Below are 16608 nucleotides of genomic sequence, written 5' to 3'. Positions count from 1 at the left end.
TGATCAGCATCTGATACATGGTGGTATGATATCTTTTCAGTTTTAGAACATACGAGGCTCATCCACAAAGCAAGTTTCCCTGGGGCTGTTTACAGAAACAAAACACAATTTCATGGAAATATTTATTGCAACAGATACAGCAAATGTTCAGCTATTTTTCAACATAATTGCCACCAGAATTGAGACATTTGTCATACCATGGGACCAACTTTTGAATACCTGTGTTGTAGAAGTCTGCCACCTGGGATTGGAACCACTGTGTGACAACCATCTCTGCCTCTCTGTCATTCTCAAAATGCTGACGCTCACCGGACAGGAATTTCTTGAGGTGTAGGAAAAGATGGAAATCACTGGGAGCGAGGTCTGGGCTGTAGGGTGGATGATTAAACACCTCCCAGCTGAACTCCTGCAGGAGACTTGCTGTCCGTCGAGCCGTGTGTGGCCTAGTGTTATCGTGCAGGAAGACAATACCAGCACTAAGCATCCCACGCCACTTGTTCTGAATGGCCTGTCGCAATTTTTTCCGTGTTTCACAATAACGCTCAGCATTCACCGTCTCACCTCTGGTCAGGAAGTCGACGTGGAAAACGCCCCATCTGTCCCAGAATACCATGCAAATCACTTTCCGCGCCAACAATGTCTGCTTGAATTTCGTCTTACAGGGAGATCCACTGTGACGCCAATGCATTGACTGCTGCTTGATTTCTGGAGTAATGTGTGCAATCCACGTTTCATCACCTGTGATGATCTGGTCCAGAAACTCGTTGCCGTCAACATGGTACCGCTGCAGAAAGGTCAATGCTGACTCCATGCACTTTGTTTTGTGTTCTGGTGTCAGTTGCTTCGGCACCCACCTGGCACAAAATTTCCTGAACAACAGGTGCTCCATGGCAATTTCGTGCAACAAGGAGCGGGAAATCTGCGGGACATGACTGCTGAGTTCCGTAATTGTGACCGGACGATTCTCCATAATGCATTCCCACACAAGCTCCACCAGGGCGTCTGTAATGATGGATGGCCGCCCACTGCGCTTCTCATCATGCACACTTTGTCGACCTGCTGAAAATTGTCTGCAGCACCAGCGACACACCATCTGCTTGCTCATGATGTTAGGCCCATAGACCCGGCACAGCTGACGATGAATTTCGATCGGTGCTGTGCTCTGTGCATTCAAAAACTTTATCACTGACCGCACTTCACAGTCGGCCGGAGATTCAATAAGAGCCTCCATCTTCAACAGCTACAACGATGCTACTGTGGGAACGCGGGAAATTCCGTTAGTGCATGCGCCATGCTACGTCATTGCTCTATCAAGTACGTGCAGTCGCTTTGCGCAATATAAGGTTTACTAGCTGTGGGACGAGTGGGAAACTTACTTTGTGGACATGCTACGTAATTTAATAGTGAGTGAGTTTAAGACGTTAACATACAAAGAGCTGTTGTAGTCAGATGGGTAATAGATATGTAATTTCATTGTGTCAGTACTGTTTTATTTTAAGAAAATGGGGAGAAGGATAGGCACTTTCACTACTACTTATATAAATATTTGTAAGTATTTTTTTTCTAAAAATGTGAAATTTAGTTTTTCCTTTTCATTTTCTTTGACAATGTATATATTGTGCCTAATTCTTTTAAATGTTGTTCTTCAAAATGTATTCTTATTTGTAATGTCTCATATTTTTTTCTGATTATGCTACGTTTTGTTAAGAGTATTTAGAACTAAAACTTCATTAGCAACTGTGTCATTGCTTGCAGGCAGTTAGTCAAGGCAGTCCAGACGATGGGTTGACTCAAGTTGGAACACAAGATTTATCTACAGATCCAGGGTATTACAGCCAGTCCCCATCACAATTGCAGTACAACCGTCCAGTGAGCTTCAATCCCAGCGGAGGCAGCACACAGCAGACAACACCACAGACCCCTAACACTCCTTCCAGTATTCCAGACATCATTCTGACAGGTATATTTGCTGGTAAATATTTACAAGCAAAGTTAAATTTGTTGAGAATTTTACAAACCACTTTATTCTCAAGTGTATCATCCCATAAGTTGATGGTTTTCAACTTTTTTTATTCATGGATTGGCAAAACATTAATGGGTTTTCCAAGGGCTGGTATCCTGATCCTGAAGAGGTGGGCATACTAACCCTTGCACCACAATCATCAGTGATCACTTTTTCATCTCCTAACTTTAGTCCTCTAGCAGACCCATGCTTTGAATGAAGCAGAGTACTTTGCTTAATGGTGCATTATGATAGTCACTCAGCTTTATGAAATGGACTGCCATGTGACAAAATGAATTTACCTGTAAACTCACAATTACATACAGTATTGAGGCTGTTTCTTCTGTGTTGTGGCACTTTTCACACATGGACTGTTTAGTAGTCCCAGTGTGAATGGGTGTCCCTTCAAGTGACAGTGTCCTGTATATATTCCTGTGACATATCTCAACAGGTTCCTGCTTATCCCTCATAGTTCATTAGTTTTTTGCAGAGGATTCATGAAAGAAGCCTATCATATGCCTTTGTCCAGGTATAGACTGTCATTGTTCATGGTGCTCTCTAGTCACCTTTCTGAGGTGCCACGTGCTTGTTTGGACCCTGTAAATGGACGTCAGATCCAACTTATCAGCTGGTCAGCAGTCTGATTCTCATTTCACCAGTGTTCAGCACACACATCTGCTGAACCCTGTTCAGCCAGTTCTGTTATGGATTGATGGCAGTCCCAACATGTTTATAACTGATATAGTAATTGTCAAGTGCTCTGATAGAAACCTAACTACCTGACAGTATGTAGATGGTCCTGTTCTCATGTTCCATCTATATTCTCTACTGCAGATTCAATCATGGCATGTTCTTCAGCCTGGAATACCTTGGCATATCGTCCAAGGTTAAGGCTAAGCTTCTTTGTGTCATATTCATCCTGCCCTAGCAGCAATGCCTTCATTTGACTTGTGCCTGTCTGTGAGCTAAGCTAGTCCCCATTTCTGTCAAAATAAAATCCACTCTTCCCATTCTCTTCTGTCAGAAAACCTGACCAATAATTCTTACATTGGTATCACTTTGTCAGCACCTATGTGTTAGATGTGTTCTTTCTTCCTGTCTGAAGATGTATGACCATGTGGATTTGGGCTTCCATTGTTCATTGCAGCTGTTCTTAAGCTGTTCTTTAGCCTAAGGAGGATATTAGCTACAGCTGTAGAAGTTGGCTTTATGCCTCTGGTTATAACCAGAGAAGTCAGCCTTAGCAGTTTATTAGGTTTATCCTTGCTGGTTTTGTATGTGGCCCTAGGCCACCACATTATGGCAGCATAGGTAGTTACAAGTCTTATACCACTATGCTACTGGCAAAGTGATGCTAACCAGCCAGTCAGAGGAGACAGTGTAAAGCTAAGTGCACATAACGGGTAGAGTAGGCTTGGAAACCGCAGTGAAGGTAACTGTTCTAGGGGAAAGTAACCCTGAAGTTGAAGTTCATGATTCTTCAAGTTGACTGTTGTTCAGTGGGTCAGTAAACAATCCTTGGGAATGAAGACCACTCATAAACTAAGGTGAAGACATAATCAGTTCGTTAGTTTTATGATAGCAGCAGCAATAAAAAGGAAGATAAGAGTTCTGAAATACCAGATCAACTTAAAAGGCTGCTTGTAATGTCAGAGGCCTTAGTAGTAAAGATACCAAACTACAGTCCATTTGCGGAGATGAGACAGCGTAAACAAAGGAAGCCCCACGTTGCCACAGCTGACAGCAAGGAGTGGACAAAGCGCACAGTTACTTCAGTGTACTCACTGCATTCGGACGCACATTAACCTGCATTAAGATTGAAGAGTGAACTTTGGACGCCCCTGTAACTGTACATGTTTCGGCCTCAAGGATCACGACAAGGTTTGTAACAGATCCGGCAGCATCAGAGGACACGGAAGAACAGCGATACCTCCAAAAAAGTGAAAATGCAACCACTATAATAAAGTTGAACTTCAATTCATGAACTTTTAACCAATAATAATAATTAAACTAGTTAAAGTGAACTAGACGCAGTGGTGAGCGTAAGTATGAAGAGACTGAAAAACAAGGGAAAGTGAAAGTATAACCAGTGATCTGAATTGAACTTCGATTCACGAAATTTTAAATTTTAACTTTTAACATTTAGAATAATATTCTAACTTATGTGTTATAAGAAGAACTTGATATATTATTGAGCATAAGCCTGAATAAGATACAGGGTTGAATAAGTGGAAAAACAAATGTGATTGCTTGCAATTATACAGTTGTTCATACACCTGAGGATGACCTCTTGAGATCGAAACATGTAGTGTGATAACAATAAAAACGTGTTGTGTAGTAGGTAAAATTGACTCTAATAAAAACAAAGTTGACTGCATTTTTTTATGTTAACAGTGTCATTCATCACGAGTTTGTGCCAGAAAAGCAGACTGCAGATTTTATAAAGAGGTGATTAATAGATTGATCACTCGAGTTCATCGTGTTAGGCCTGAGTTTCAGGGAAGTGGGTCCTGGTGTCTTCTGCACTTCAGTGCACCAGCGCATTCTTTCAGCATTTTCTCTGAGTTCTTGTCAAAACAAATGATCCCCTTGTTATCCCATGATTTAGTGCTGGCTGATTTTTTTTTATTTCCTAAATTAAATATTGCAGTGAAAGGGATGAGATTAGAGGCTGTTTCATCAATCCAGCAGACTGATGGGAGAACTGAAGCCGATAGCGGAAGAAGAATTTTCTCGGGCATTTGATTTGTATGAGCTACGTAAACAACGTGTGGAAGTAGGCAGGGACTGTATTGAATGATGGTATTATTATTTTTTTTTTTGTCATTTTTGTGTGTGGTTTTCTTCTGGCCTCAGTTTGGGAATTTAATTGTTACACTGTGTGCTACTACAAAGTGAAGAACAACCCACATCCAACAGATTTCAGCATTCTGTATATTCAAAACAACAGAGTTATTGGGCACAGTATTTTGCAGTGTTATTTAGACCGTATCAGCCTATCAGCAGGCCAGGTTTTATTCAAATGGAAAATTCACCTGCCATGATTCACGTATCAATTGGTATGAAGTGACTTTTGTGCTACCTATTTGAAAGCATATGTGTCATCTTACAAAGAAGGCTCATCTGACACATGTCAATTACTTGCCAGGTTTCTTGTTTCATTGGTTGCTAGCATGAGGTTAATAACACCCTTCCTATTGCAAATCACAAATTATGATAATTACCTTGATTAAGAACAGGCAGGCTCAGACTTACCAAATGTCGCGTTAAGCTTTCTTGTCTTAAATTGGTACCACTGTTCCCCATACCGGTGTTCATAGTGCCATGTCTAATTATGAGTTACAACTTCTGCTGCTGCTGTAGTCACTGGCATCCATGGTATCACCATCATCATGTCCCTGAAACAAAGCTCCCAGCAAGGCATTAATATTTTCACGTGTATGACTGACAACTATAGATGGGCTATGTCTTGGTGAATTGATTTATTTGCCATTTATACACACCACTCAGAATTACAAGTAATTACAGAGCTGTCACTAATCTCCACATTTTACAAATAACCACAGCACTAGCTAAGCCTTTTTCCAGCCTGCTGTGTCTTCATCAACCATTGCTTGACAACATCTTATAACAATGGAGATTCTTCAGCTTCATGTGCTCAGGTTCTACCCTCACAGCTTCCCATGCAAAACTGCCTATCAGCTGACAGCTGACTAACTCCCAGTCTGGTGGCCATTTCACAACAAACCTCATAGTCTTCTCTTCACAGGCTGACTTTCAGCTGATAACTTGCTGGGTCAAAGTCACATTGCAACTGCAGTCAGTCAATAAGTCTTGGGCTCATGACCAGATATTTATTACTGTGTGGCAGTTACGGTCTTTTTTGTGGGGTGCCTGCTCTGGCAAGAGGACAGGTCTGTCTTTTGTATAAGCTGGTGGCCCTTGCCAGTGCAGTCTTTATTGGGTCCAAGTGCCTTGGGACTCAGGACCATAGTTTTTACTGTCTTAGATTTGAGACTTCCCTTTTTGTTGCCTCCTACAACTCTCAGGGTCACGGTGGAGGTCTTTGACCCTGCCTCCACACGGTTTAAGTCAAAGTCACATTGCAACTGATAGTCAGTCAGTCAGTCTTGGTGTCGAGCCAAGTCTGGTGCTTATGACCATATATTTATTATTGTTTGACAGTTATGGTCTTGTTATTGTGGGGTGCCCTCTCTGACAAGAGGATGCAGTAGTAAGTCGTTTGCCTTAATGTAAATGATATTTACATTTTACATGTGAAACATGTTAGTAAATGTATATAAAATATATACAGAGCCTCTGTCAGTCCAGGCTCAGTACAAATTATGCCCTATTTCTAGTAGCTTCCACTACAGCAGCAGTCTAGTCACTTGAACAGTTGTATGCTTCATTGCCACCAAGTTTAAGCCTCATATACTTTCTTTGTCAGGCTTCGCCTTGTCCAATATTGTGAACATTTTCATTCTCATGATACACGGGTTCACCGCAGTTGTCTTCAAGATAACTTCTCAGCACAGACCACGTAGAAAACACCCCTGTTTCCATTGCTCTAGTCCTACTGTTGCAGCTGCCTAGCAGTGAGTAGTATAACACCATTTCCAACAGTAACTGTGTTGTTGTATAGGCCTCAGAAGGATTGTACATAGCAGTCCTGCGTGTGTTCACATTAGATCCCAAGGATGATTGGCTCACCAAGGATTTCTATAGTGTCCTGAGCCTTTCTACATGGTCACTGAGGACCCTAAAGGTTCCCTCAGTGGATCCCATATTGACTGTGTAGCCAGTCTCCTTGATAGATATTTTCATAATTACAGTCTTAGAATTAGGATAAGACATTGGCCTTTCAGCTATGGCTGCTTGCTCAGCATTATCCAGTGTTTCTTTTTGAAGTCCTAGTTTGAAATTCTTGATCCATTTCAGCAGCTCAGAAGTAGTTTTGACCACTTTGTGCCTTCTCCTAAGAACTGCTATAATACATGTCGTCTGGCATCCATTGCTTTCAGCCTGTCCCTTACCCCAGATTCTGCTCATCAGCTGGTTTGATATGCCACTATACAGATTGTTGATTGCCACATGCATATGAGTGCTGCCTCCATCACAAAGGACTCCAAGTGCAGCAGTTCCTCCATTGAGATCCTGCTGAACACCGTTCCCATTTCTTTGAGGATAAGGTCTTGTTCATCCTCGGTTAGATTATCTTCAAGGTAATTCTCTTCGATGAATGCCATCTTAATACTAATGAAGGCGTCTTCATAGACCCCTGGTCCCCTAGAGTACCTGGGCCTGTTAGAAAGGTTGATCTTCCTTGTAGGTTACACCCTTTACTCCAGTCAAGGTTTCCCCCTCCTTTGGTGCCCTGGTTGCTGTGTGCCCCCAGTTCTTCCTTGACCCTCCCATTTCTTTTCAGTTTCCTCCTAACACATTCAGACAATCTTGTCTTTGCTGGGTGAAGCCTGCCTTCTCCTGAGACTACATGTTGTAGTAGATCTCTTCTGCGGGTATACTGGAACTGCTTGCTCCCTATAGTAGTATGCCAGAACTGCTGATTGCCAAGAAAGAGATCCCTGATGTCTCCACAGGCAGGTGTCCCTGCCCTTGGCCGATCCCTCAACAACAGGTTTGCCAGTGGCTCCAGCACCTCATTATAATGCCCTCAAACCCCTAACTCCCTTCATAGATGCATACACCTTAGTGCGTAAGTACATTCCTTTTAAGGAATCCTTACTTTTTTTTTAGCCATAATGATATTTTTATTACTAAGGGTATCCAATATTCAGTCGAGAACCTTTTGTCTTCTTGTCTGCTGTCCAAAATCATAAAAATTAGAATATATAAAACTACTGTATAATTTTGCCTGTGGTTGTGTATGGGTGTGAATCTTGGTCTCTGAGATTAAGAGAGGAACATAGACTGAGGGTGTTGAGGAGAATACTTGGACCGAAGAGGGATGAAGTGACATGAGGTTGGAGAAAACTGCATAATGAGGACCTTCATAACTTGTACTCTTCTCCAAGTATAATTAGAATGATGAAGTCAAGGAGGAAGATGTGGGCAGGGCATGTAGCACGAATCGGAGAGACGAGGAATGCGTATAGAATATTGGTGGGAAAGCCAGAAAGAAAGAGACCACTAGGAAGACCAAGACATGGGTGGGTGGACAATATTAAATTGGATCTTAGAGAGATAGGATGGGATGGTATTGATTGGATTGATCTGGCTCAGGATAGGGACCAGTGGAGGGCTCTTGTGAACACAGTAATGAACCTTCAAGTTCCATAAAATGCTGTGAAATTCTTGAGTAGCTACAGAATTGGCGGCTCCTCCAGAAGGGCTCAGCTCCATGAGTAAGTATGAGTTAAGTAAGTAAAGGTATCCAGTCAGGGGGAAATTAAATGTCAGTGTCTCCAAAGTCATATATGGATAGAAGGCATGAATTCAACAGTGTGCTGCCATGCATGCACTGGATTGTTCATCTAGGCTCCAGCCCTGTTCAGCCCTTGGTGCAATACTTCTTACCTTGGCTGATGGACAGAGAATATGAAGATTGAGGCATAATAATAAATGCAGCACCTGACTGTAGGTGGCACCACTTCATATTGCTATTATACAGGGACCTCTACTGTTGAACCATAAAACTATCACCTTTGAGCTGTTGAACAGTGAAAATTCTATGTTGATATTTTAGGTAAAATTGTTACTGCAGATTTTTAAATTTCATGATGGTACATATTCTGCCTCCAGTTTCCTGGTGAGACAAGCAGTGTGGTACATGTACTGCAGCAGGATTTATAGTTGGTCTTGAGGGCCACTTTATTTATGGGTCTAATTGATTGTTTCATGGATAACTTTTGAATCCTTTGGTAGATGTTTATGAAACTTTGTATGAGTATAATACTCATTTATAAAGGCTACTTTTCTTAAGGACTAAGTGACTGTTCATGTTAAGTTATCTTCTACATACTTAAATCATGTTTAGGTTCATTTCAAGAGCTGTATTACTTAGGGGTCCAAAATGAACTTTATATACACAATATATATATATATTGTGAGTTCCTTGACATATTTTGACGATCCTTGATACATCATGCTTTTGTTATGGCATTTCTGTTTCCATGGTTATTTTCATATTTGTTAAGGGAGTAAATCTGTTTTGGCAGATATCTGATTTAAGTACTGACCCAAGAAAAAATTGTCTTGAAAAATAATAGTTATATTTGTTATGTCCTGTACAGTAATTGAATAAAATTATCAGTAATTTCAGAAAATCTGTTCTATAATGACAGTAATAATTAAATGTGCTCCATTGAATGCATTGTTTAACTTCCTCCTGTTGTCCTACAGTTCATGTCCACTGAAATGATAACACATTTTCTTTACCTTTACATCAGAGAGATGTAACATAATTAAATGTGCTCCATTGAATGCATTGTTTAACTTCCTCCTGTTGTCCTACAGTTCATGTCCACTGAAATGGTAACACATTTTCTTTACCTTTACATCAGAGAGATGTAACACCTTAATGCCTTTCAGAGGTCGCATTTTACCATTCTTTTTATATGTTAAAAATTATAACCTTGATGTCACTGAAAGTTTTAGATTATATGTAAAAAATGTATTGTAGTAAGACCCTGTACTACAGGAAATTATGCACAGAAATAATTCAGTAAATTATATCATTACTAAGACACTGTGTAACCTTTACCAGCTATGTATTGCATTATTACAGTGGTGCAGGTGCAGAGTGCAGGTGCCCAAGAATTGCATTTTTTTAATATTATTGCCATTACCCCAAATTAAAATATGGCTGTCGCCCTCATAGTACTGAGAGATTCGAAGTCCCTGTTCCTGGATGACAGGTTATTATTCACTGCCAAGAGAACCTCAAATCCTGTTGCAGTTAGTAATGTATAATTTTTACAGACCTTGTCATGTAAGGACAGGCATTTGCTTTAAATTGGATGCCATAAACATTTAACAGAACTTTTTATTTCTTTTGAATGTGTTGTGTGGCCATATGTTGTGTTCTTTGTGTAGAGTGTAACATTCTGCTTTGTACTTGCAGACTTCTCTTCAAGTGCAGGAGACGATCTTTCTCGGCAAGAGTTTGTCAAAGACTTGGGTTCAGCAATGTCAGGCTCGTTTGACACAGATCTCCTCCCTTCAGATGAAATGTTGAGGGAAGGTCTTGTCCCCATTGACTTCGATGGTCTGCAAATGCTGACAGACCCAGACATGAATGTTATAACGGACCCTGCAACAGAAGATAATTTCCGTTTAGATAAGTTGTAGTAGCAACATGACGGCCAGAGTGCCGAACCAAGTTGAGGTTTGCCCCATGACCAGACCAACCAAGCCAAGAAGAGTGTTTGTGTGTCCAAGGTGAGTGACCATTTCCGATGTGTGCCATTCATAGTGTTTGTTGTCCGCGAGTCTGGATGAACTAGACGAGCACCTGCTGCCATGCCTAGAGTTATGAACCCTTTGAGGTGAAGAGCTGCTCATCGTGTATTATGGAGAATACAGCATGGAAATATAAATCTTTCCTCCTCTTTTTGATATTAGCATTCCTCTCCTTACACCATCACCAACTTTCCCTGTAATGCCATATGGCAGTATATTGATGGCACATATTTTTGTGTACCTTCTGTGTATACCATGTTTTTCCCAGAAGTCCTGTTCTTTGTTTAAGCATCAGAATTACAAAAAACTTGTTGGGGTATGTTTAACATTTTCTGTGTATGTACAACACAAGGAATATTTCTCCAGTTTCAAATCACAAGGTGTGTTTACATAAGTTCATCATAATACAAAGAATGTAGATCAAGTTGCTGATTGATGTTCCTACTGAAGAGAGCTATGCTTTTATAGAATGTGTGTTCTGAGTGTGCCAACCTATGGTCAGTTTGCTTGATGGGGCATGTTTTTTTAAGTTTATATATATATATATATATATTGTCTTTACAGAAGTTTGCATAAGGAATTGAGTGACAGTAAATTAAGTTAAAGCATGTCATCAGAAAGTACCTAAATGCAATGCAGTTCTTAAAACATTCATAAATTGCAAATCACTGGAATAGATCAAGTTCTAGAGGAATATTTGTTGAGGAACACCATTTCAGTTTTGAATAATTTTACGTACTGCTACCCAGATTTAACCAAACATGAGACAATAATTGGCTTAAATTGTAGTACCTTGTTTTGTCCTAAAAATGGGGTTTCTTTGTTGAGAAGCAGTCACTGAGGATGTACTTAGTTTAATTGAAATGTAATCTTGTGAAATGCTCAAAGTTAAAAGTGGTTTCAGATAAACTGGCATGTGGCAATTTATGTAATGTAGATATGACAGGTTTGCATAATTGGAACAAATTGCAGTTAATTTGCTTAAAATGCTTTCATGACTGTTTTGTGACTAACATCAGATGGAGCAAAGAATCTTACAAAAGCAGCAGTACTGTACTTACAGTTACACATATGCAGTAAATTGTGACCAATGAAAGTATGCATGATATAATGAGTTATAAGGATTCTCTGATTGGAGGAAGAATGAAGTTGGTTAAGTGGAAAAGCAGATTTAAAAATGAGGACCTGCACTAGAGATAAAAATGAGTGCCAAATAATTAATAAATATGGTGATCATCATAAGCTAGGATTGTAGAATCAGTAAAGTGACTGACAATGATGTGGGCAGCTGGCATTCAATTTCTGGCAGAGGCATGAATTATTATTTTTTTAGCATATCCGGCTGGCTCTGAGGCTAACCAATTCTCTTATCCAATGGGTACCATGAGCTCTTTCCCCAATGTTTAAGTGGCCAGAGCATGAAACTGATCACTCACCCCGTAGTACCAAGTTCTAGAATGCATGGAGCTTTTACATCCATGTCCACTGTACACCTTGTGGTGTTATGTTTAGATACAGGGTCAGTTTTACCTTTGTCATTCACACACAGAAAAATACAGTAAATAACAGTTTATATGGTGCCTAAAGGCACTTCCTTTTGTAGAAATATTTTGACAGGTATTGTCCTTGTATTGGAAATTGGCAATTATAAGAAGTGTGGTGCCTCATTCTAAACAATATTGTCAGCCCTACTCAGTTCCACATGGTTTTTGTACTTCCCTGACTGGAATACATAGGTATATAAATTCATGAGATACAAAATTCTATATTGTGCTGTGGGTTCTGTTTATGAAGCATGTGAGGTATCAGAATATATTGTTTAAGTTATATTACCCTGGACCTATGTTTTCTATGTTAAAGGAATATCTTTAGAAGGCAGAACTGATAGTTTGATAATGATCTTCATTCACCGATTGACCGACCAACTGATAGTTGCTTTGACTTAGCTCTGTCATTGAATATTGCATTTACAGTGACAATCTTCAAGTTGCTGGCTTCCATGTGTTTTCTTGCCATGAATGTCATGTCAGATGTTAAAATGTGAGTTAGTAAACTGATACAAAATTGGGTGGAAAGTTTTATGCAGAAAATTGAACAGAATGAAGTTGATGAGCTGCCATTATTCATAATATAGTAATTGTTAGTAATGTGATATTTAATTGAAATTATCAACTTTGTTCCTATTCCAACGGGGCAAAGTGGAAGAGGTGTACTGCATGCAGTTAGAGTACACATAACAGTGAAATCCCTACTTAATGAATCTCTGGAAAAATTCACTATGAAGATGTCTATCTTCTGGGTTGCAGTGGCACATGATCAGGTGGATCATTACCAGTGTTTCAGAGGAACCTGTCACCTTCATCCTCAAGAGGTAACAGGTTCCTCTAGAATGTTAATAATGATCTACCACATTACACAGTGTCACATCCCAGAATACAGTCATCTTCAAAGTCACTACTGTGAGAACCTCAAACTTCACAATTCTCACACTAAATTTAAGTTTAAGCTGAATGATAATTTTGCAAAATTGCATCAAGAAAGCCCTAATCTTTTTATAAGACTTGCTGGTGTAATTATGACAAAATAATTTTTACATAAGTAGTTAAAGTCACATGAATTCCTGAAATAGTTATTGACATATGAAATAAATAGTGAAAGAACCTCAGTCAAGAATCCAAGTGACTGTGATGTCAGAAATGGCATGGTTTCAGTGAATGTTTGATGTTTGACATCACGTGCTAGGTATTATGGTTTGTGCAGTAACTATTCAAGCTCAGCACTACCGTGTTTCATCCAATCAGAGCTTTACTTCTAACTCAATGCCCATGGTGAGATGAACACCCCCCCCCAGACTTTAAATTAACCTTGAAGATGAGAATGGCAGTGTTTTCTGAAACATTTGAAAACCTGTAACATTCCATGTTGTGTATTTCCAAAAGCTGAAGTCATACATAAATATCAGTTATTTCAACCACCGCCACTGCCAGTCAAGGTATGAGTTTTGGGAGGTTGAAAATTTGTCAGGTACACTGAATGTGGTTTATTAACTATATCAGAATTCACTAAATATGGGATTTCACTGAATGCAGGAACTCTGAATTGTCATTTCACATATTTTAAAAATACATTCTGTACAAATTTAAATACCTAATTAAGACTAATGGTATAACTCTTAATACTGACAAAGCTGATCATCCTTGCTTAGAGGCATAAATTATTTTTCCTTCTACTTCTATACATGTACACCATATCAAAGAACATATTGTATTTAAAATTCAAGTTGTAAACCTTAATGACACCTGTGTTTGTCTTATTCCATGTTTTATACAGTGAATAATATTTGAGAACTCAGGTAAAGCTTAATTCTAGCTACTTGTAAAGTAGTGATTGTTGTGAATTGATTACAGATCAAAATGAAATTTGCATGGCAGCACCCCCAATACCAAACTTCACTATAATCTGTATAGCAGTACTGGAGACGAAACATGTGGACAGATGTGTGGACATGACTCCCTCATTCTTCACTCATTTTATTCATCTCATGTGAAGAATGCACAGAAACTTTCTCAGATATTTAGGTTATTACATACTTTACATAATATTAAATTTGAAGTGATTATTTAACCATTTTGAAGCCTAAAATTGTTTAAACAGTATTTACAAATTCTGTTCCTGCCTTACAGAAGCGCAATGCCTACATTACAAACATCACCTGGCTAATGCTGTTTAGGGAGATAATTACTGTTTATTCTATGAATCACATGACACTCAAATATGCTCTGTGGGGAAGGATCAGAATTTTTTAATGTTAAAGCAGGTGATACATATACTTCCCATTGTACATTAAATGGTTAATACAGGTATAAACAATGAAAAAAGCAGTCTTCTGGGATTTGGCACTGTGTATATGTGGTGTTAACCAACGTTCCTCCGAAACGTCGGTTAACACCACATAGACACGGTGCCAAATCCCAGAAGACTGCTTTCTTCATAGTCACCACCGTGAAAGTCTCAAATCTTACAGGTATAAACAAGTTTATGCTTCCTGACTATATCAAAGCTTCCCCCACTTCATTTCTAAGCTCTCAGAAAGAATTCATGACTCAGGCCCAGTTTCAAGTTATGTTTCTTTTCTCCCCTTCTTAGATACCATATTAGAAAAATGAAACAGATGTGATTTAAATGTAAAGTTCAGTATTGTGATGTCATATGAGTGATGTCAGTTCATAATTAAATAGTACTGTAGATCTGCTCTGAGCCTGTTCTAAGTGTAGCCATTGGGTAGGAGAACTGTGATGTGAAATGCTGTCATTTCACATCATGTTCTTCCATAGATCTCTTACTTACGTGACATTTAACAGATTCCTCTGTCATTGTATGTTTTTAAAATTAATAAAACTACATGGAGAACACATATTGCATAAGTGGGGAAGACAGCTACATTTGTGTATGTGTTGGTCCACGGACACACAGAAAATAACAGGATACATTTTGAAAGTCTTCAGACTTTTACAGTGACTTTTTGAGACTGAAGATTTCATTTTTGAGTGTTGATACCATGTCATGAGTGATGTTTTGGCATGCCAGTGATTAAAGTTTTTTGCACAGGAATAGGGAATTTTACAGCATGAGACCTGTTACATTAGAGCCTCTTCATAGGCTCATTCAGTAATTAATATATCAGCAGAAATGTGTTTCATGAGGAGGACCCTAAAATAATGAAGAAACTGTGGCATAACTACTGATTCCATAAATAATAATTTATAGAACAGTACAGAATAATTATAAATAAGATTCTTCGTATGGTCTTGTGTGTTATAACACTGTGTAGTTTGTAGAGAGCCTGATGTTTAGGAGGAACATATCACCTACATCTTCAGAGAAAAAGAGTAAGCCAAGCAAGATGCCAGAAGAAGCCTCCTGCATATGCTGGTTTTTTCTTGGCCACTCTTTGATCCAGAAGATGAAAGTGGTATGGTCCTCCAAAACATTTTCCTGTCTGAACTAATATCATTATCACAGAAGTTTACCCTTCATAGTCACTGCTGATGGATAGAAGTCCAATGTAGGAAGAACATGTTGACAGGAATTTAGAGAAGTTTTCAAGACACCAGCTGAAAGGAAAAAGTAGTTAGGGAAGGCCTTTGAAATGTTGAAAAGGTTTTGCAGTATTAATAATAGGTTTCAGTAGGCAGAAAACTGGAAATGAGGAGGATGACGACAATAAGGGAATCCTGTATTCCACAGTACTACAGAGCTAGCAGCTGAATTTTTAGTCTGGGTTACCAGCATTATATTGACAGAATGCAATGCTTGGCTAGCTTGACTGTCCACATGTGGCATTGTGGTACTGCAACACATGACCAATGAAGGTTAAGCCTTTAAAGATGGCCCAGCTGCAAAAATGTTCGTGGTAGGCAGGCGAAAGTATTGAAATCTTTAATGGTATGGGCTGGATGGAATTAAATTCACTAGTATTTTGTTTCTTAGAGAGATAGGATGGGGTGGTATGGACTGGATCGATCTGACTGAAGATAGGGACCACTGGGGGGGTTCTTGTGAACACAGTAATGAACCATCTGGTTCTATAAATTGCTGGAAAGTTCTTGAGTATCTACACAATTGGTGGCTTCTTAAGAAGGGCTCAGCTCCATGAAGGTAGTTAGTATTTTTTTTCTGTGCCTTCTGTTAAACTAGTCACATTTCTGTAATGGTTTAAGATAGTCTCACACGTTAGTGACTAGACATGAGGTTTGGATTGACAGTTGGATTCATTGAACACTCATACCTCACAGCTACAAATAATTATAATGCTCTTGCTAATTTATGTGCATAACAATCCACTGATGAAAACACTAAGTCTTCTTAGTCTGCCAAATTTTCACTAGTGTTGCTCAGTAGGGGCTCTCAAGGATGTCCTCTTTTTTCATGATCATGTCATTGCTAGCTGGGTACTGCCTCTCAGCTCAAAGTTATATTATGACCAACAGTCAGTTGATCAGTCTGTCATGGTGTCAAGCACCCATCTGAGGCCCCAAGACCAGATTCTTATTACTGTTAGACAGTTGTGGTTTTGTTGATGTTGGGGACTGTCTTTGACAGAAGGAAAGGTCTGTCATTTACAATTGCTGCTGGGCCTCACCAGGGCAGTCGTATTTACCACCTTTGAACTCTAGCAGTGATTT

The 16608-nt window shown here is 39.3% G+C and overlaps 1 protein-coding gene across 1 annotated transcript in view; it reads left to right on the top strand.

Annotated features, from left to right (window-relative positions):
* LOC111871541 (CREB-regulated transcription coactivator 1) overlaps nt 1–14338 on the top strand; it is a 168186-nt gene extending 153848 nt beyond the window's left edge. The window contains exons 13-14 of the mRNA XM_033754296.1: nt 1756–1960; nt 10086–14338. Coding sequence (XP_033610187.1) covers nt 1756–1960; nt 10086–10312 — 432 coding nt within the window. The 3' untranslated portion in view covers nt 10313–14338. The remainder of the gene's footprint in view (nt 1–1755; nt 1961–10085) is intronic.
* Nucleotides 14339–16608: the final 2270 nt, after the last annotated feature.

Source organism: Cryptotermes secundus, unplaced genomic scaffold, assembly GCF_002891405.2.
Source record: "Cryptotermes secundus unplaced genomic scaffold, Csec_1.0 scaffold1066, whole genome shotgun sequence".
NCBI lineage: Eukaryota > Metazoa > Arthropoda > Insecta > Blattodea > Kalotermitidae > Cryptotermes > Cryptotermes secundus.
The sequence above is the reverse complement of the archived record's forward strand: the minus strand, read 5'-3'. Positions and strand labels throughout refer to the sequence as shown.